The sequence below is a fragment of the Arvicola amphibius genome, chromosome 8 (assembly GCF_903992535.2).
Source record: "Arvicola amphibius chromosome 8, mArvAmp1.2, whole genome shotgun sequence".
In the NCBI taxonomy this organism is placed as follows: Eukaryota; Metazoa; Chordata; class Mammalia; order Rodentia; family Cricetidae; genus Arvicola; species Arvicola amphibius.
This window is the reverse complement of record NC_052054.1, coordinates 38,025,407-38,047,628: the sequence shown is the minus strand read 5'-3', so window position 1 is coordinate 38,047,628 and position 22,222 is coordinate 38,025,407. Positions and strand designations below refer to the sequence as shown.

General features: G+C 39.6%; 1 protein-coding gene across 3 annotated transcripts in view; it reads left to right on the top strand.

Annotated features, from left to right (window-relative positions):
* The window catches only part of Ncoa7 (nuclear receptor coactivator 7), a 141,466-nt gene that overhangs the window by 79,913 nt on the left and 39,331 nt on the right, over nucleotides 1-22,222 (top strand). For 2 of the 3 annotated variants that reach the window (XM_038339134.2, XM_038339135.2), the window contains exons 4-10: nucleotides 8,537-8,616; nucleotides 10,286-10,393; nucleotides 10,883-10,996; nucleotides 11,762-11,887; nucleotides 13,416-13,600; nucleotides 16,302-17,341; nucleotides 18,601-18,769. In XM_038339134.2, the coding sequence (XP_038195062.1) occupies nucleotides 8,537-8,616; nucleotides 10,286-10,393; nucleotides 10,883-10,996; nucleotides 11,762-11,887; nucleotides 13,416-13,600; nucleotides 16,302-17,341; nucleotides 18,601-18,769 (1,822 nt within the window). The remainder of the gene's footprint in view (nucleotides 1-8,536; nucleotides 8,617-10,285; nucleotides 10,394-10,882; nucleotides 10,997-11,761; nucleotides 11,888-13,415; nucleotides 13,601-16,301; nucleotides 17,342-18,600; nucleotides 18,770-22,222) is intronic. The other variant, XM_038339136.2, reaches the window with a different exon arrangement.

The window sequence follows — 22,222 nt, the reverse complement described above, 5'->3', positions numbered from 1 at the left end:
TTATATAGGGATTCTTATATTGATATTAACTAGTGTTTCCTTCTTTCCTTCCTCCCTTCCTTCCTTTCTTCCTTCCTTCCTTCTTTCCTTCCTTCCTCCCTCCCTCCCTCCCTCCCTCCCTCCCTCCCCCTCCCTTCCTTCCTTCCTTCCTTCCTTCCTTCCTCCCTTCCTTCCTTCTTTTCTTCCTCCCTTTCTTCCTTCCTTCTTTCTTTTCTTTGTCTTACTGTGGTGCTGGGGATCAAATCCATGGCCTTATACATGCTAGGAAAGTTTATTACCACTGAATTACATTATTGCTCTACTGATTTCTCTTGCTTAATTGCTTTTGGAATATAATGTGAAATCTTGTCTCAGTTTACAGGGGTGTACTTGAGGAGAGTTTAATTTCCCAGGATAGCCTGGATAAGCACAGGGGTAGCTGGAGCACATCCCATTAGTTTCTGCATTTTAATATTTGCCGAAGCATGCATGGGCAACCTGTATATGGTGGGTCTGTTGAACTTGCCCATATTGGGTTTCATGGTCAAAGTTGTTGAGGACAACTGACCAGGTAGGTCTCTTCCTCATGAGGGTACCAGATGTCATTACAGATGACTGTGAGCCACTATGTGGTTGCTGGGAATTGAACTCAGGACCTTTGGAAGTAGTGCTCTTAAACGCTGAGCCATCTCTCCAGCCCTGTGAAAGTAAAGTCCACTGTGATACAAAATTCCTTCTTTATCTCCGGGGTTTCCAACTGTCTCCACAAACCCTACTGTTTCTGAGTTTGTCTTCATCCCAAAGGTAGTTATTTTTTCTATGTGAATAACTGGATTTGGCTTCCTGTGGCACTGAGTACTTACTTAGTTGTTACTTAGAGTACTAGGAGGGACCATGTCTACAAGCCTTCAAGGCTTTGCTGAAGTTGCAGTTAGAGACTTGTCCTCAAAGCACACTGGGAGATGGAGATAACAAACTTGCGCAGTACCTGTGGGGTCTTTTAGGGCCAGGCCACACCTGTGAACTAAGGTTTGGGTGACTGTAAGTAATTAGCCAGACTCTGTAGACCTGTAAGTGTTGTGTGACACTACTCTTGGGTAGACATAAACAGACCCAGATGCTCATCCCTGGGAGGGAACTAGTGACAGCCCCGAGTAACAATGCCACGGCAGTCCAACTTGTGTTGATTGGAGTTGCTTATACGAATATGTATGAGAGGCTACTTAAAGGATCGGGGATGCCTCAGAGGTACCTATGTCATCTAAAGACCACACCACCGTGCCTGACAACTCAAGAAAGCTCTCTGTTCAACAGGTCAGGGAGTTTCCGTCTTAGTGGTCATTGTTGCTTATATAATCTTGGGCGAGGTTAAGGCTGTTTATTCTATCTTTAGTTTTCTAACAGTTGTAATGTGTGTTGTTATTATTGTATTATTTTTAAAAATGCAGCAGAATGTGTCTGATGCTTTTGAAGGTGAGGGGGCCTATATCCCTCACCTGGTGATCAACAAGGGTTTTTTTCGTTTAAGTGTTTTTTTTATTAATCTGTTCTCTCAATACCGCATGACTGCCTTTCTGGAATGAAAGCCCTTTGATGATGCCTTAGAATTTTTATCACTCATCTATTTAAATGGCTGCATACACGCGTCATTTGCACCATGACTAATAATAATGGCAACTGTGCTTACTCTATGCCCGGGTCCAAGATTCATACGGCATCACATGTATCTGACTGTTTGCTCGGTGACATTATCAGACAGTTCCTTTTGTTGTAGATGACAGACTTGATGTGGAACACTTTCAAGTAACTTGCTTTCTATCATAAAGCCAGTGGAATGCACTCATTTTTTGATTCCAAAGTGAAATTGTTGTCAGATGTTTTGTGGCATAAGATGGCATAAGGTAACATGAGATGGCATGTGATCTGATTCTCTGGTTAATGACATCAAGCACATCAAGCTGTTAATGCCAAATGCATCAGTTTCTAGTATTGGGACATGAAGCTGGGGTTCTTTGAAAGATCTAGAGACATGGACGGTGTTTCCTTTGTGTCTCAGATTTCCTCTTATTTGAATGCTGTTGAAACCATCTTTCCTTTGTAAAATGGGTTCTGAGGGCATTATTTTATCATCTGGACTTGTATCCAGATAATCTTATCATTTTATTTATTTATTTATTTATTTATTTATTTATTTATTTATTTATTATACAGTGTTCTGTCTACATTTTGCCTGCATATCAGAAGAAGGCATCGGATCTCTTCATAGATGACTATGAGCCATCGTGTGGTTGCATGAATTGAATTTAGGACCTCTGGAAGAGCAGTCAGTGCTTTTAACCTCTGAGCCATCTCCCCAGCCCAAGATAATCTAATATTTATTTATTTAAACTCTTTAGAACATTTCAGGCCTCACTTAGCCAAATGTGGACCTTAGACTTTCTGTGTAGCCAATGATGGCTTTGTCTGTTTGATCTTCTTGCTTCAACCTCCAACTTTCTGGGAATACTGATGTAATCCCATCACCACAGCCCATTTATACATTGCTAGTGATTAAATCCAGGGTTTCTTACAAGCTAGGCAAGAACTATACCAACTAAACTACATCCCCATCTCAAGTGTTATTTTGAAACATGGTCTCATATAGCCCATTTTCATTTTATCTTGTAGATAGGGCTGGTAAAAATGTTTGATAACTTGGCTCAGAATATTTTCTGAGAAATACAGAGCTAGCTTTCTCATCTCTCTTTAAATAGTTTACTTTTTTCCCCCTCCAAATCCTTGAAGTAAAGGAGAGAGTTAGGATTTGGTAGGTATAAAGGGTAGGTATGAGGAGGCCTGAGACTGGAATGGGAGGAGTAAGGTGGTTAGGACAAAGGTACATCATAATCATGTATGAGGATAACCATAGGCCCTCACCTTCAGTGCTGGAGTTGGATCTCTGTCTTTTCCTGCGACTGTCCCTGCTCCTTCCTACCTTTCTCCAGGATCAGAAATCTCTATTGCCTGTTGGCTGTGTTTTGCAGAGCCTGTCTTGATTTCATTCCCTGGGGCACAGAGTTGGTCATGTTTCTAGCTAACTGTAAGAAGTAAAGTGAAACCTCACATTCTGAAACCATGGCACAAAGATGGTTATGATTCTTAAAATGGGCCAGTTACTTCCTGCTCTCTTTATTTGGCTAGCGACAGAGCCTCTTGTCTGGTGTGTGACTTTGACATGTGCATGCAGTTTTCCCAGTGTGATGTTATTGTAGTGAAGTGTTTTCCTCACAATCAGACATGTCCGGGTAGTTGATCTCTATCAGGAAGTTCATTCTACCTTAAGTGCCAGATGTCATTATGACATCTCAAAGACATTCGACGATCAGGTCATTTTAAGCTCCACCTCAAATATTTCACATTCTTAGACTCTCTCAGGAAGGGCTGTGCTCATGTATGTATGTGGAGACCAGAGTTCTATATCAAGTGTTTCCTTATTTATTAAAAGTTTTCATAGCTCTGCTTCCACCTCTTCAGCATAGCCTGAGGGTGTGCGCACACCACATGGGCTCCACTTACTTTGTGAGAAAGGACCCCACGAAACTTGGAGATCACCCTTTCAACAGACTAATTGGTCAGTGAGCTCCAGAGATCTACCTGTTTCTTCTGCCCCACAGTGCTAGTACTACAGATGCCACAATCCAATTTTCTCCACTGGAGATGTGATTGTAGACTCTATGCATACAGAGAAGTACTTTACTGACTCAATCACTTCCCCTCTTGTTTACTGTTCTTGAGAATGGAGCTTGGAGAATGGAGTCAAAAAATGAGGCAGACTAAAGTCTCATGCAATGGCCAACTTTATTCAGAGCATCAGACATTTTATACTCTGAGAGTTGAGCCACCTGAGTGAAGTGTACTATCACAAGGACAAGCTGTGTAGTGTGGAGCTGCGGGCAGGCCTGCTTTTCATCCTGCCCAGCTCCCGGCCACCGGCTAGCTTTACCCGAAATAATTACACGGAAACTGTATTCTTTTAAACACTGCCTGGCCCATTATTTCCAGCCTCTTACTCACATCTTGACTAACCCATATCTAATAATCTTTGTAACACCACGAATGGTGTCTTACCGGGAAAGATTCAGCACATCTGACCTGGTGGCTGGCTTCATCGCATCTGGCATCTCTCTCAGGAGAGGCACGGTGGTCTGACTAACTTAGGAGAGGCGCGGCATCTGACTGAGCCATCTACCTCACTTCCTTCTTCCTGTTCTGTCTACTCCACCCACCTAAGGGGCAGTCTATCAAATGGGCCAGGCAGTTTCTTTATTAGCCAATGAAATCAACTCAAACAGAAGACTCTCCTACATCATTTCCCCTTTTTCTGTTTAAACAATAAAAAGAAGGCTTTAACTTTAACATAGCAAAATTACATATAACAACAGTTATCAAGCAAGAATTATAGTTACAATATTTATATCTACTTTATCTTTTATCATAACTAAGGAAAACTATATCTATCCATTCTTCAACTCCATCAAAGACTCCAGAAGGATATAATATTACCTAGGTGAACAAGAAGTAAGCTACTTCCAAAACTCTAGAAATCACAGAGACATCTCGCTGCCTGGACAGTCACCCAAAGTTCTTTTGTATTGTTGGTGCATCTATCTTCGGCCTACAGGCCCATAACTATCCAGCAGACATTTCTATGCAGCAGGAATTTCGAAGGCAATTCAGTCACTATCTGCTGTGTCCTGCAGAATGTCTCGCAGACTTTTTCTTGAATCAGCAACCCCGAAAGATCATCTCACATTTAGGCAAGTTCAGCAGTCCTCTAAGGGTTCTCTGTTTCCAGTTTATGCAATAGTCCAGGCAAGAGCAGTTTCTTGCCCAAATGGCTATCAAACTCCATAAGGATCCTCTTTGATGCCCATCATCTTCTTGAAGTAGATTGGTGCTGCCAGGAGCAGACATGTCTCATTGTCACGAAAAGCCCTAAGTTATTAAAACATTTAAAATGCAATATTCTGTAGTCTTTGAAAGATATGAAGAATGCCTATTTAACTTAAATATATCTCTATATATCTAGAAAATCTAACTAACATAACTACAAGTTTTACTATTATTGATGACTATCCATTAACAACCTATATACATTACATTTTTAAATGAACTACACAATCACAATACCTTAATCACTATTAGAAATACATATACATATAACAAAATTGACCTTAAATTTAAATCACTAAAGCAAAATCCATATCAATGCAAATTATTCATTTCCATATCAAAGCTGGATGTGTCACAACTGTTTTCCATGGAGGCAGATGAATAGCAACAGCTGAAGTAAGATCAGCCCTATCTGATACTCCTGGGAGGAGCACAAAAACACATCCCAAGAACAAATCTGTGTTTTGAAGAAACTGCGGTCACAAGACTCTTGGTGTTGCTTTCTTGGAGTTTTCTCACAAACTGCCAGGACTCTCCTCACACATGACTCCATTCTTGGACCATGTTCTGACACTGTAATTGTTTTAGTAGTATTACATTTACATTTTGACATTTTTATTGGTACCAGTGGAAGATAAACTTTATTTTTTACTAAATTCAAGTGTACATATTAAACTTCTGCTGAAAGGTTTAAACCAGGCACATTTTCTTTTATAGCTTTGCCACTTATTAACTCTCCACCCGTCAGCGGGCCTGCCACAGTGCTCCGCATTGCTTGGGATCTAGCAAAGGACAGGCGGTAACCGGGATATATAGAGTGAGTGAGAAATTAGATGAGAGACAGTGAAGGGGCTGCCCAATGCTGCAGATGTGGCTGCAGATGTTAGGAGAACGCTTTCCTAGCACGCTGGAGCCCTGCCTTTGATCCTCAGCACCACACAAAGACATGGGTGTGGTCATGATGTTAGCACTTGGGAGGCAGAGGCAAGACAATCAGGAGTCCAGAATTCTCCTCAGGTTTGTAGTGCCTTTGAGGCCAGCCTGCGCTAGAGATGCTCCTGTCTCAAAAGAAGGAGTGAATACGTTAACAAATAGTTGCTTGCCGTGATGGAAAAGGACAACTGGCTCTCTGGAAGTCGTCGTCGGACTACATGGGCACTGTGGTGCCCCCGCCCCTTGTACCACCACCACACATTCTCTTTCCTTTTTAAGAAATTTAGCAATGTATAGCCTTGGGTCAAAAAGAACTTTTGGAAAGATGTTTCTGGGAATGGTAGCCTGGGGCCCATCTCCCGTGTAAACAAGCAAAGGCCCTAAATTTCGGTTTCTCTGACTCTTGATGGCCTTAAGAAAAAGGAAGAACGTTGTTAATATTTCACTGCTTATTTTCCCAGATCTAGGTGACCCAGTTTTTATGTGTGTTATGAGACTCTCAAAAATCCCGTGGTTAAATTGTTTGAGCAGTGGCTGTATGAAATGGTCTTATCTGAGGTCAATTGCACTGTTCTCTGAAGTTACCCACATGTGGCCACCTGAAGGTGATTGGGATGAACTTTCACGGCACTGTCTTCGTTCTCTCCTCTTGATTTTTTTTTTATTTTAAATATTGTTTACAGGAAATATTGAAAAGCCAGAAAACTCCTATGTGATGTAACTACACGTTCTGCTACCTTTCTGGTCTCGCCCAGCATCCCTATGTCTTTGCATAGATAATGCACATGTTGATCATTTCTGTGGAGTGTGTGTGTTGCCAGAACCTCAGACGTAGGTGGCTGAGTTATTCCCATTTCTTTTTCTTTTTTTTTCTTTTTTCTTTTTTTTTTTTTTGGTTTTTCGAGACAGGGTTTCTCTGCAGCTTTTTTAGAGCCTGTCCTGGAACTAGCTCTTGTAGACCAGGCTGGCCTCGAACTCACAGAGATCCGCCTGCCTCTGCCTCCCGAGTGCTGGGATTAAAGGCGTGCGCCACCACCGCCCGGCTGTTATTCCCATTTCTTATATTGCAGCAAATTATGAACGGTTAGAGACAGGCTCCTTCATACTTATTGATTGATTAATTGATTGATATCCATTTGCTCCTCTGACTTTTCTGTCTCTGTGCCACATCATCCTAATGTATTCAGAGTTGTAGTATTCAATTTTTTATGTGCTCTTAAAAATGTGTGTGGCTGTTATAGATGGGCATGAATGATACTGGTCTATCTATCTATCTATCTATCTATCTATCTATCTATCTATCTATCTATCTATCTATCTGTCTATCTAATTCTATCTCTCTTGACGTGAACCTATGGCCATGTACCTCTAGTTTGTTATTTTTAATTACTACCTTGGAATCCCAGAACACTGCCACATTTTACTTACCTTCTAGCTCTCCTCCTCCTCCCGCCTCAGAGGACACAGAGATGAATATCCTCAGCCAGGCTATTGTGGGTGTATATAAAGTGCTCCCCTCCTGGGAGCCCCTGTGCATCTGTGAGCTAAGTTGCAATTTAGATGTACAACCTGTAGGTGCTTGGAGCTGCAGTGATTGAATCAGCTTACGTTTCTAGTAACAGTTCATGTTTCTTTGAGATCTTCTGATCTCAGAGTATCTATCCAGCACCTTTGACTTGTCAGGTGTGTGTAAAGTGATATCTAGTTTTGATGTGCACTTTTCTCTGCCCAGATAAAACTGGAAGTATTTCTTCTTGGTTAATTTTATTTTACATTCTCTTGTTATGCTGATTTTTTCAACCCATTGGAATATGACTCCATGGTTTTTGACATATAGATTAATATATGACAGTGTATTTAACTATAATAATTAAATTGGATTATATGTGACTGACATGTTATTTTATTTTGGATCATTTTGATCTATAATAAGCGAAAGGTGTCTTAGTTGTCAGTGTGTCTGCCTAGTATGCAGAAAGCCTTGGTTTGCTCCTCAGCATTGCATGAACCGAGTGTAGTAGTACACACCTGTGTGTGGGAGATGGAGTTCAGACTCATCCTTGGCTATATAGAGAGTTCAGTTCTAGCCTACAATATATGAGAACCAGTCTCAAAGTAATAAAACAAACCAAACTTAAAAGCATAACAAAATCTGTAGTCCACCCTAATCTCTTCTTAGAATTATGGCTCTTTTCACTTTTTTAAAACGTAAATATTTTAAGCAATGTGTATTTACTATCTTTTATTTTAGTTTGTGCTCATAAATTCTTAAAAGAAAGATGACTAAATCAGAGAATAGTCATCTTACAGCTATTGCTACACAAAGCAAACCATTTTCTAAAAGGCTAAAGTCATTTGCATTATGTACATTTATGTGTTTATATAATGATAATTCTGGTTTATCTGCATCCTCATTGTCATTAAGTAGTCTAATTTAAACTAATATTTTAATAACTGGAAACCTTATCATGTTTTTGCTTGTATTATTTGATTATGATGAGCATTAATCATTTATTCTGTAATCACAGATGCCCTGTGCTTTATGAGTGTGGTCCATTTCTGCTCAGAGCCTATTTTCTTACTGGTATTATTTTATATTAATTTGATAGTGGATTTTCATATAATGTAGATGTAGTCTGTCTTCAATTCCTGAAAATGAAATTATTCACCGGCATATGATTTAATTCTTCAGATGACAATCAAAGCAAAACTCATGATAAAAAAGAGAAGAAGATGGTGGTACAGAAGCCGCATGGCACCATGGAATACACTGTAAGTGTGATGGGTAGCTTGGATGGCTGTTATCCCTGTGCTGGGCAAGCATACTGTTTCTCCTTGGCTCACCTTGCTCCCTATGTATATTCTGCTTACATAACCATCAAACAATATGCTTCCTTATAACTCATTTTAAGTCATTTCTTTTCCCTCCGTGTTTCTCCCTGGCTACAATGCCTGTCATTCCATTGTTATGAGCCTTGCTTAGGGTCATCTGAAAGACCATAAGGCATCCACTTTTCTCACCACTCCTTGTTCACCCTACTAGAACCTGGTTTAATGAGATCACCTTTTTAAAGAGAGAAGCAATATTTTAAGTTAAGGATGCCCTAGTGGTTTTGTTGCTCCAAACAAACAAATGAATTGTCTCCGGTCTCTATCCCAGACATCTTTAAGGTACAAAAACATCAATCTATAGCTGCTTAACAAATCCTTTTAGAACTCTGTGTTCGTTCCTTCTCCAGGAAGCAATAGCTCTGTGATCAAATATTTAGACAAACAAGGCCCACATTGTTAAATTTACTTTCCTTGTTCTCCATGTCCGTTCCTACCTCTTCTCACCATCCAGAAATTCTAGAGCAGGTTTCATTCTTTCATTTATCAATAAGCCATTTTAACATTGCTCACTGATATGATGTTTTGAATGCTTACCTTGTGCCCTAATTCTTTGATTCATGAGGAGATACTAGACACCTTTTATGTTGTATTCTTGGCACTTGACAGGGTATATGCTTCCATATACTTGGAATCTATAGATGAACAGTGTTTCCAAGTGTCGTTTGCTGTGACTTCACTGTGTGCCATGTACTTACCTCTCTCATTGAACTCTGAACTCTTGGAACCCAGAAGCTTTGCTCTGTTTATCATAGACTTCATGCTATGTGAGCACAAAGTTGTAGTTCTACTTAATTTCGCTATGAAATAGCGCTGCTGAGACGCTTTGGTTTCTTAGAAAAAATTAAATATTGGTGCCCTCGCCTGACGGTTTTCCTGATAAATTCTTGTTTTAGATTCGCTGTGTAAAGCCATAGAGCCAGTGAAAAGCAGTCCTGGAACTCAAAGCCAATATTTTGGTCCTGGGGTCTGGATTCTCAATCTATGTCTTTTATTGACCCCCTAATCCTGAAGGTCTCTGGAGTTGGGTGTATTTTATAATAGCAAAATAATACACCTAAGTTTTGCCGAAGGGAAGTTAGAACTCTATTAGTATACAGTAAAAGTTGAAGATGAGGGAGTCCTGAAATGAAGTGAAGTTAAGATTCTTTGTGTACAGGTTCATTGAGTTTTACACATGAGACAGACATGGAGGTCACATCTAAAATCTCAGCACTTGGGTAGCTGACGCATGAAGGTGGTTGCGTGTTTGAGGCAAACTTGGGCTACCTAGTGGTTTTCAGGCTGGAGTGCAACTTTGTCTCTGCACAAAACCAAAAACACAACAACAACATAAAATGACTGCACCTCAACAAAGGACAAAGAAAAATTAATCACCCCTCTTCCTCATGGTTCATCTGGATGAAACTATTACTTTTTCATTCACTGTTTACTGCTAACGTGAATACGTTGGTGTTCTGTACTGAGAGTAGTTTTGCTTTTCTGAATTTGTTGTTTTATTTTGTTTTGGTTTTACCTTATATACTGATGCTTGTTCATTTGACTACTCCAGGCTGGAAGCCAGGACACCCTCAACTCCATCGCCCTGAAGTTTAACATCACTCCCAATAAATTAGTGGAATTGAATAAACTCTTCACACACACTATCGTCCCAGGCCAGGTAATTATTTTTGTGTTGAATATTACTTTAGAAATTTTGCCTTCATTTTTCTTTGCCATATAAAATGACTTAGTACTGATCTCTTAGAATTGTCTTCTGAACTATTTCCTCTCCCTAGATCCAAGAATTCTGAAGGCGTCTTAGTTCTTACAAATGGTTCACGGATTTGTACTTGGGAATGATTAGCACATTTATGATCACAGTCTTTAACTTAGGCTTAGGGAGGAAGTATTTCTTGAGGCATCAAGAGGAGTTTTAAATCAGTATAACATTTTTTCCTGTCAAATATAACACAGATTTCTTAGAATGTTTAATTCTTATTTACAAGTTCAGTTTAGTATGGTTCATGGGTTGTTTAGAAGACCCCATGTTGTTTATATGTAAAATGGAACCTATTGGGTCTTTTTGAGACACTGAGTAATGAGCAGAGGAGGAGCTATGGAGTTGCCTGACTTTGGCCTTCACTCAGCCTTGCTTCCTTATGCCCAGGTCCTGTTTGTGCCAGATGCCAACTTCCCTTCTAGTACCTTACGGCTTTCATCGTCCATTCCTGGTGCTACTGTCTCTCCATCATCATCAGATGCAGAATATGATAAGCTGCCTGTATGTATTCTAGCCCCTTATATACTGGGGTTCATTTCTATTACAATACTTTCTATTAGTGGTGGAAATCAGTACACTGGGTTCTTAATAGATTACATCTGAAAATTCCTCTAAAGGCGTGAGGACAGGGATGTTGCCATCAGTTGAGAGATTGCATCCTCTCCTGGCACAGCTGTTTACAAAGGTCTCGAAGAGAAAGGTGCATGCCTTATGCAAAGGTATGATGCTAAATTCCCAATTAAGTGAGTAGATTGTGCTTTTCCCAGGGAATTGGAGTCTCAGATCTAGTATGAATTCTTTAATCTTGGATATGTTCTAAGGCATTTTGTGAGTGAGTTTTGTGGGCTCACATACATTTTTTCAATCTCAGTTTGATTTGGATCCTTATCAAACTTACCTCTAATCTAGGAAGTAGAAGTTTTCAACTTTTATTGATGCTGGTAACGTTAGCATTAAAAATGACTTAAACTGTACCATGATTTTTGTTTTTTGATTGTTGGTGACTGTTACAAAAATCCAACGTTTAGAGAATTTCTGGAAAAAAAAAAGTATGACTATTCTGTGCCTAAGGTCAAGAACTCATACCAGATTACAAATAGTAGAGAAACTTTGAAAACCAAAAAATAATTTGTGGTATTTTTGAAGGACATGTGTCATTTTCCTTTTTAATGTTCAAAGAAAAGCAGGTATAATATACTTGAGGTATAATGTGTTTTGAAAGGGTGATTTTTTTTCCTTTAATTTTGGACATTTTGCTTTCATAAGGATGCTGACTTAGCAAGAAAGGCCTTAAAACCCATTGAGAGAGTCTTATCATCGACTTCTGAAGAAGATGAGCCGGGTGTTGTGAAATTTCTCAAAATGAACTGTCGCTACTTCACGGATGGGAAGGTATCTGTTCTGTGACAGGTTACCAGTCCAGAGAATCTGCAGAAGCTAGACAGACCGCACACTGCTGGGAGGAAGGCTCCATTTTACTAACTATTTTTTATTTTACTAACAGTTGACATGCAAGATTTGACAAACATTCATTGATTTTCTTGTTGGATATTTGGTCTTTTCCCATTTTAGGAAATATATTAATTCAATAGAAATATTTTTTATTTTGTTTGTTTTGGGGGGGTTGGTTTTTCTCTTGTTTTGTTTTGTCTTGGGGGGGGGTAAGTTGCAGAAGCAGAGGGTGAAGTCCACAAATAATCAATAAAAGTTAAAAAGAATTTAAAAAAAAAAGAAATAGGATTCCTTGTGGTCTTAGATTTGCCATTTCTCTTTTAGCGCTTGACCCGTAAGTTGTTAGGGAGACAGTTTGAGTTGAACAGCAGATACTCTCATCTTTAAATTTAAATCTGAGCCCTACTACTTGCTAGATATGAAACACAAGGAAGGTATTTGGATATCCTTATTGTCTGCCTTTTCCATGTATAAAATAAAAGTGATGCTAAAGTTGAACGCGTGGGGCGTGACACTTACAGGAGATGATTCGTGTGAAGATCTTAAGCGCTAATATAGGAAATAAAGTTTTCAGCTTGTGTTGATGCTGATGCTGTTAGCATTGAAAAAGACTTCAGCAGCGCTGTGCTTTTGTTCTCATTGTATTCTACAAAAGAAATCCGACTTTTAGTGAACTTCTGAAGAAAGGTCTATGTTAATATTCTCTGCACAGAGTAGAGAATTTACATTAGGCTACAAACAGTAGAGAAACTTTTGAAGACAGAATAAGTCATTCGCAAAGATAATTGCAAGGCTCAGCAAAGCTATTAACTGACTTCGCTGCCAGAAATCTCTCCTGTTGTCCCTGGCAGATATTATCTTGCTGATCAGCAGGGTCTCTCATATAATCTGATCAAGCTTCAGATTTGAAGATCTGCAGGCTACTGTCTACTGTCCACGGCGCAGCTGTACAAACTGGAGCTGCAAATTTTCCCTATTGCTGTTTCTATTGAATTCTGCTGGAATGAGATTTGTGATTGTGTTAGACAAAAATAATAGGACTAGTCTTTGGCACCACGATTCTGATTCTCTTTCAGTACCACAGATGAGAATGACACTCTAGAGAAGTGCTGAAGAATTATCGAGTACTGTGTTCTTGATCTTGAATGGGCTTGGGACAGTCTTTTATTTTTCTAATAAAAGAGAAGTGGGTGCCCGTGCGACATGAGTGTGTGAGGCAGGAATGCAGCACGGGCGTCTGATTGCAGCTGGATGCACAACAGGAAGCTGTCACTGCTCTGCTGCCTCCCCAGCCACCTGCATTGTGACTCTCCAGCATGTTTTCTAGCTTTCCTAGCATAGATGTGATTGTCACACAGGAGATTGTGGCTCACAAAGCCAGTGGGAGGACAGAGTGATTAAAGGTTCTATGGTGGGCAGGGAATGTGTTTCTATTCCAAGTAAGGACTTCTGTTAATTCCTTCTGCAGGGTGTGGTTGGAGGTGTCATGATCGTCACTCCCAACAACATCATGTTTGACCCTCATAAGTCCGATCCCTTGGTCATTGAAAATGGGTGTGAGGAGTACGGCCTCATCTGTCCCATGGAAGAAGTGGTCTCTATCGCCCTGTACAACGACATTTCTCACATGAAGATCAAAGATGCTCTGCCATCGTAAGAGCCATTTCCTCTTTTTAGACTAGGAGCTGTTGAGAGCTGTAGATGGAATTTCAAAGTGAGGGTATTTACAGAGCCAGGGCATTGTAAAAGTGAGGGACTGTGTAGAGGAAAACCGGAATCTAGAGAGATACTGTGTTGTGAAGTTAAAAAAAGAAAAAGAAAAATGGGAAGTAGAAATGATCAAGGAAACTTGTGCATCCAAATAGTAAAAGAAGAAAACGCTTGCCTGAAATCTTCCTAGAGATAGATAGATGGGTAGATAGATAGATAAATAGATGGATGGATAGACAGATTATAGATAGATAGATAGATAGATAGATAGATAGATAGATAGATAGATAGATAGATGATGATAGATAGATGATGATAGATAGATAGATAGATAGATAGATAGATAGATAGATAGATAGATGAACAGAGAGGTGAGAAAATAGGGGATAAGGTAAAGAAGGGGGTCGGGAGTGACTAAATGATTAAAACCATCCTCACATTTGGGTTTTGTGTCTTGTGGGGTGGGGGATATTCAGCTGCCATAGAAAAGAGGAAGGGGCCGGGCGGTGGTGGCGCACGCCTTTAATCCCAGCACTCGGGAGGCAGAGGCAGGCGGATCTCTGAGTTCGAGGCCAGCCTGGTCTACAAGAGCTAGTTCCAGGACAGGCTCTAGAAACTACAGGGAAACCCTGTCTCGAAAAACCAAAAAAAAAAAAAAAAGAGAGAGAGAATAGAGGAAGGGAACAATGGTGAGGGGTATCGATCCTCATTAGTTGCCTGGCTGAGTCTAGAAAAACATTAGTTAACAGCTGAACCAGTTGACACCATTGTATGCTTTACCCTAGCAGTGCTTGGCAGCTGCAAGCCCAAAAGCAGATGGTTAGACTAGTCTCACTGGGGAAACTGGCAGCTTGGACGGGGGAGAGGAACAAGAATGGAGAGGTGGGCAAGGTTACCCGTGAGGTTAATTGGAATGCGGTTGAATGTATTTCCCATCATTTTTCAGGAGAGGGGAGAAATAAATCATCTTTGGATGTTTATGGGAGAAACTTGTGCTTGTTAATTAAGGATGCGAAGAGCTGAGTTCTTTAATCTGCAGGACACCTCAGTCTTCAATCTGCCCAATGAAATTTTAAGATCCAACATGAGAGGATTCTCTAACCCACTAAGTTATTTGACCCTGAAATCTTCAGTATTTTCTGGGGTGTTGTTCTTAGGTAATTCACTTAGTGTATTCTTATTCCTACAATTCAGTCTGTCATAACCATATTTTAGCATAGGCTCCTATTGGCTCAGTGAATGCTTATTAAATTGAAGAATGAGTTAAAGCTTTTTAGGTCATTAGGCAGAGCCTAACACTTATATGGGCTTTCATTTCCTATTGGGAAAAGCCTGGGCTTTTTGTGCAAATGGCTTATAAAATAAGTCCAGGGAGAAGGTCTGCTGCTTGGGACTTAGTTACTTTATTGGCATCATCATTTTTTTAAAGCTACAGTGGATAAAATACTACTTGCAAATCATCTGGCCTTTGAGAAAGCATCCTTAATTCTGAAATTGCACGTGCTCACTTTATAAAGGAGTTTTGCATCTCTGTGAACCCAGCAGAGGTGTTTCTACTGTTGTAGGTGCAGATGCAGAGGCTCTCAATATAGTGCCAGTCATACCAAAATATATATTTTTCTTAGCCAAGTGTAGTGGTGCGTACTGTAATCCAAGCCCTTGGGAGTTCCAGGAAGGAGGGGCTGTAAGCTCAAAGCCAGTCTTCGCTACAAAGCAAACAAACAAAACAACAACAATAATGCCTGTATCAAATTACCAACCTAACTAAAATGGATAGTGTCCTGGCCATTTATTTTGAACTTGAAAGAACACTATTAGCAAAACTTTTATATAATTCAAATCTGGTTTCTAAGCATCTCTTATTAAGGGGAAGTAGCTGACAATATCTCAGAACAGTGTTTCAGGTGATAAAACAGTTTAATTGTTATTGGTACAAAACTTGCAATGCTTTAGAAACTTCTGCAATATTTTAAGAGCTCCTCTGTAAAATTTCTTTTTCTGTAGGTCTTTAAAATGTAAGGCACTGTTACTTCCAGTAATAATGAAAGTTAACTTTTGTATCTCGTTTACAAGTAATGGAGCCTTTTAATTAGAAAATGAGTAAGTTTAATTAGGAATATCTAGTTTTAAGGCAAGAAAAAAAATTATAGTTCAAAGTCAGCTTCTAAGAACAGTTAAAGGAGCTGAGATACCAAGAAGCCTTTCAGAATTCTGCAGCTGACTTCTACTGTTTTATAAAAATGGAAAAATTGACTTCTTAAGGAATTTTAGTTATTGATTCTAAAATCTTCCCTCTCCTTTGTCCTTTCCTTCATAAATAACAAAAACTTTATTTCATATAGAAAAGTCTTGCAAGTAACATCTCCATTCTTCGAATGTTTCCATGTGTTTCTAGCAAGAGGTATAACTTAACCCACATGGTCATCCATTTGTCATACCTTTTGGTTGATTTACATTTTATTTTGTAATCAGTCTCTTGCTTTCATTTTCTTACTTTGAAATCATTTTAGCATAAATTTAAGTTGTAGTGTATTTTTTGGTTTGAGTTTTGGTTGAGTTTTGTTTTGTGTTTTTCTTTTCCTCCGCTTTGTTTTTGGTTTTATTTTTAACATTCCATGTGCATCCACCATTTTTGCCCCAACAGTGACCTACCTCAGGATCTTTGTCCTCTGTACAGGCCTGGAGAATGGGAGGACCTGGCTTCAGAAAAAGATATCAATCCATTCAGTAAGTTCAAGTCCATCAACAAGGAAAAACGGCAGCAGCATGGGGAGAGAACCCTCCCTTTAAAGGCCAAATCAATGGGCTCTCCTGAGGAGTCAACAGAATGCACACTGGTGAAACCCTTGGACAGCTCTGAGTCATGGAAATTAAAGAAACTGGAAGCTTCCAGGGGGACAGCCAGTGAGTCTCCCTCTGTGACTCAGCTCAGCAAGGGACCTTCTGACCCCCATGCTGCCTCGGAATCCACAGCCAAAGAAAACTGCCTTTTGGGAGAAGATGATGACTTTGTTGACTTAGAGGAGCTCTCTTCTCAACCTGGGAGTGGGATGGACAAAGGAGATGCCACAAAGGAATCTCTTTCCCATGACCAAAAGAAGAGGGAACCCCAAACTATGGGGTCTGCAAAGCAAATGCAGGTGCTGTCATCCCTGGACCTCACCGGGTTAGAGAGTGATGCTGAATTGAAGGGGGCCCTCGATTTAAAAACCTGTGAAAAGCAGGACAAAGTGCCAGAAGTAGATAAACAGTCTGGATCCCCAGAAAACCAGGGGGAAAGCACGCTCAAGATCCACGAAGACCTCGATAAAGTTAAACTCATTGAATTTTACTTAAACAAAAACAAAGAAGGATCACAGCTTTCTGAAAATATACAGAAGTCAGAACTCAGTGAGAACAAAAGGATCGAACCAGAAGGAATAGACATCACGCTTAGTCGCTCTCTTCCCCAGGCAGGTGACTCTCCACCTGAGGGCCACAAAGAGCCAGATGCAATCTGGGTAAAAGAGAGAGAGAACCTTCCCCTGAAACTGGACCCTCATGCAGAAGAAAATGTAATTAACAACAAAGAGGCTTTGGAGTCTCTGGAATCATCTCTGGACAAGAGCTGTCAAGGTGCACAAATGGATAATAAATCTGAGATTCAGTTATGGCTGCTAAAGAGAATTCAGGTACCAATTGAAGGTAAGCTGTTTGGTTATTGGTTGAGTTTAGATTATGTGGCTTGTTTTTTTTTGGGGGGGGGGTAGGGGATGTTCGTGTGTGTGTGTGTGTGTGTGTGTGTGTGTGTGTGTGTGTGTAGTATGTATGAATGTGTGTATGCATGTTCCCATGTTTATGGATACATACATATATATATATATATATATATATCTGTGGCATATATATATAAACATGGAAGCCCAGTGTTGTTTTTGATCATGGTTCACTTTATTTACTGAGACTAAGTGGCTACTGAGCCCAGAACTAGTCTATTCAACCGTCTTGCCCAAGGATCTCCTGCCCATGCCTCCCTAGTACTAGGGTCATAGGCAGGCCTTGTGCTCCCCTGGCTTTTCTGCTGGTGCTGGGAACCTGAACTTGAGTCCTCATCTGGCACTGTAGGTACTTTATACACTGTGACATCCCCAGCCTCCTGTTTTGTTTGGGGCCTTTTTTTGGTTATTATTCTTATGGTTGCTTAATACCTGTGTATTCTATTGTATGTTTGCCTTTGTAAAATATACACCTGTAGTAATAGTAGAATAATTATTTAAGAGCAATATATTCTCAATAGAATATATATTTGCTAATAGCAATAATGATTGGGGTAAAATTTTGTAAAACGTATTTATTTAGAACTTGAACTGAATATAGATTTCTATTTCAGAAGTATTTGCCTCTTTCAAATAATTTTTTAACCTTGAATTCCTGAATCTAAAGAAGTTGAAACTGCTTTTGAGAGAGGAGAGAGAGACAGAGAGTTGGTTGCACTGTGTACCCCAGTAGAACTCGCTCTATAGACCAGGGCTAACCTGGAACTCATAGAGATCCACCTGCCTCAGCCTCCTCAGTGCAGGGATTAAAGGTGTATGCCACCACACTCAGCTAAAAATGCTTTTGAGGAGTTTCGGTTCTACACCCAGTAGCCTCGTAGTGGGATGAGGTCTCACTACTGCTCACTAACGTGTGTGCTCATGAGGTGTTACAGTTCTGCACTATTTGTTTCTGTTCTCGTTTTTATACTCACTTTTAGTATGTAGCATGCTGTATGACACACACCAACTTGAAACATGTAAAAATGTTGTCCTTTTGTACCAAAGGAAGTCCGATGGTTCCTTAGATCTAATAGGGTGCTGCGAAATCAGGTTTCTACCTGTTGCCTACCCCTCTTTGTAAGTTGAGAAATTTTACTGTGGCCACTATTGTTGGGATTGAGGAATGCGTTTTCATATGTGATTCAGATATACTTCCCTCGAAAGAAGAAAAGAGCAAGACCCCACCGATGTTTCTGTGTATCAAGGTGGGAAAACCAATGAGAAAATCCTTTGCCAGTCACACCACCGCCATGGTCCAGCAGTACGGCAAGAGAAGAAAGCAGCCCGAGTACTGGTTTGCTGTTCCCCGTGAGAGGTGAGCAGAGCTGAGACCATGTCCACTCTCAAGGTTCCAGTTGTCTGTGGGCTGTTTACTCCAAATATCGATTTTATTCTTGCAAAAGAACTTTTTCTTAATTACAATTGTTTTAGCTTCTAGAAAGGTACATATTGATTTTCTTCTCAATGGCCATTTTCCCACAGCATATGTGAGGTCACTGTTGGTGCAGTATGCCGATCCACTCTTCCTGCTGAGTTGATTTTCAAATGAAGGAAGATATTGATAACTCTCAAATATCTGAAATTGGAAGTACTCTTCTGGTGGGGTTAAAGGAGCTGGGTGGAGCTGATCCAATCTCTTCAAGTGCAGTAAAGAGACAGGATTGATGGTCATCTCCAGCGTGCTTCAGCCTGAGATTGCTGAGGAGGCTAGGTTCCCCTGAGGGCAGTGCCTATGGCTCAGGGGTGTGAGAAATATGGCATGAGATCCCCAGGGTAGACAGTGGGGTTACATGCCTTGAAGGAGATTTGTGCTTTTGTTTATTTAAACTGGTAGCAACTGTGTCTATTTATGAGTATTACATTTTTACACATGTGTACCTTCTAGGATGATCAAAACCAAGGTAACTAGCATATCCATCGCCTCAAACACCCATCATTTCTTTTCGGAGGAAGCATTTGCAAATCCTCACTTGTAATAGCTTTTAGGTGCAGAATATATTACTATACCCCCTCGTCATCCCTACTTGGCTAGAGGACTCTGGAACTTACTCCTTTTATCTAACTGCTTTTGTAATCATGAGCTAAGTTCTCCCTGCTGCCCACACCTGTCCAGACAGGTGAGTGGGCGTGCTGTTTTTCCTAGCCTGACTTCTTCACTTAACTCCTTAGGTTTGTCCGTGTCACTGCCAATCACAGGCCTGCGTTGACTTGGTGACTGAGTAGTATTCTTCTGTGCCTGTGCCACCTCACGTTTGTACGTTCGTCTGTTGCTGGACACTTATGCCACATCTTGACTGTTAGCAAATCAGTTCTACAGTGAGCATGAGAATGCGGACAGAGTATTGTATCCTCATTGTCCCCAAAGGGGAGATTTTATTGGTTTGGGGACAGGCAATAGTGGCATAGAAATTCTTCAGCAGTGTACTACTAATAATGTGTTTGTAGAATGTAAAAATAGGAGTTTTAAAACAAAATTAGAAAATGTTATTTTTAAAAACTGATTTTTTTTGGTATGTGTGGTAGAATAAGAAGACTTACAGAGAATAAACACACAAAAAAAAACTTTACTATTTTTGACTCTGAAACCCACCAACCTTCCTTTTCCGGACTAATCACCAGACATCATCTAGATAGGTGTTTGATGAGTAGAGAGAACTCCCTCATCGACCTTCTGTAACAGAACACTCACGAAGCCAAATGAAATCCAAAGCAAGGCCATGCTTTCTAGATGATTATTGCCCAGGGTAGTAATTCTCATCAGGAAAATTGCTTCATTTTAATAAATTATAGATTAATGTGAAAATAATAGGATTTTAATGAATGAATTTGCTAATAATTCCCCCTTCTCCGAGGTACAAACCTACATTAACATGAGCAATAAGCATGGTTTGTTTTGTATTTATGTAATATACCCGGTCACCATGCATGCAACCCCCATGATTTCCTGGAAGTTTTGAAGTAGGACTGTGGGGAAGGGGTATATGCATCACCCACAGTTACTGTAAAGTGGTTCAATAGAAAAAATGCAAATTTCTGAAGATCTGTAATAAATTGGAGTCCTAGGAGTAGAATGCTGTAAATGGATCCTTCTCTGTGAAGATTTGGCCGCTTCATGCTTATAGGCAGGGAAGAAATAGCACTGAAATTTTCAGTCATATTGTGGGTTGTATAGACTCATTTGGAGAGGGAGGGAGGGAGAGAGATAACGGACAGATTGATTAAATATATATTTTTTTCTCTGAGAAAATGTATTATTTATAATATTTGGAAATTGAGTTTCTTTCAGAATGGAACTGTGTGTACCAAGAATTACTGCAGAATAATTTAGCAAGCCCACATATATAATTATTTTTCCAGTCATTCCTTAACACAGAATACAGCTTTAATGCTGAAACAATGCTTTTCTTGGACCTTTTATACAAGTGGTTTTGAAAACCTCTTAATGTAGGACATTTGTTGAATTCCATCACACTGTATTTTATGGTTCCATGGCTTACTTGTCTTTGAGTAGCAAATAATTTCCTTTCTTGACCTCATTTTTAATTAACCAAATATTTTCTTAAAGACATGTTGCATTCTTTAATTATGATAGCTTTTGTGATAAATATTAGGGAATTTCCTCACAATTATTCCATCTTGTATTTATATGTGTTACTGACCCTAAACAAATTCACATTTCAGGTTATGAGGGAACAGATGATGGAGTGGTCCCATAGCTAAGTCTCACCAAGACTTCCAAGTGCACAATATGCAAAGGAAGTTTATGTTAATGATAATTTTTGGAGTTATTCAACTTAACCTCTTTAGAAGATCTTAATGGGAAGCTAGGAGTGCCCTGCAATGCCTTCTCATTCTGATGGAAGTTTCTGGATGCTTTCACTACCTCAGAAAGAACATTTCCACACACCTTCTGCTAGATGAATCCTTGCATCTATTAGGGTGGCAGTGGTAGTGTTGAGTCATACAGATTAGTTGCTTCCTTTCTGTGTCATACTGTCTTTTCACATAAAGACATTCACTCTTCTAAGAGCTGTCTCTTTGACTCATCCAATACCCCCAATGCTCCTAGCCAAAGGGAAGTAGCTTGATGTTGACAGAACTTATGAAATATATGCATCACCATCTCTCCCTATTGTTCCTAGTACTCATTAAGTAGACGTTTGATTTTTCCCTTCTTTGGTATTATTACTAAGAAATGAATGCTACTACATCTACTTCTTGTTCCTATTCAGTGTCTTGTGAGTTCCTTAACTCCAGCAATGAATGGTTTCTGAGTAACTGTGAAGACAATGATTCACTCTATCAATAATCTAATTTAAATTGGGAATTCCTTCTCTCAAATGTTTGTATATTGAAAGAATGCTAGTGCCTGAATTGTAGCACATAATTATGAATGACACAAATCTTTTACAAAATGTTCCTGTGAACATTCAAAATAGGATGCCTACTCTTAGGCTTAAAGCTCAACTATCCATTTACTCAGATCTGGACTAGAGAGGGTGAAGGAGAGCATGTTAGTACACTCAGATGTACACATGTGTGCATATCTCCATTAGATAGATTGATAGATGATAGATAGATAGATAGATAGATAGATAGATAGATAGATAGATAGATAGATAGATGATAGAGATATATAAATAGATAATGTTAGATAGATAATGATATATAATGATAGATAAATAGATAATGATAGATAAATAATGACAGATAGATAGATAGATAGATAGATAGATAGATAGATAGATAGATAGATAGATAGATGTAG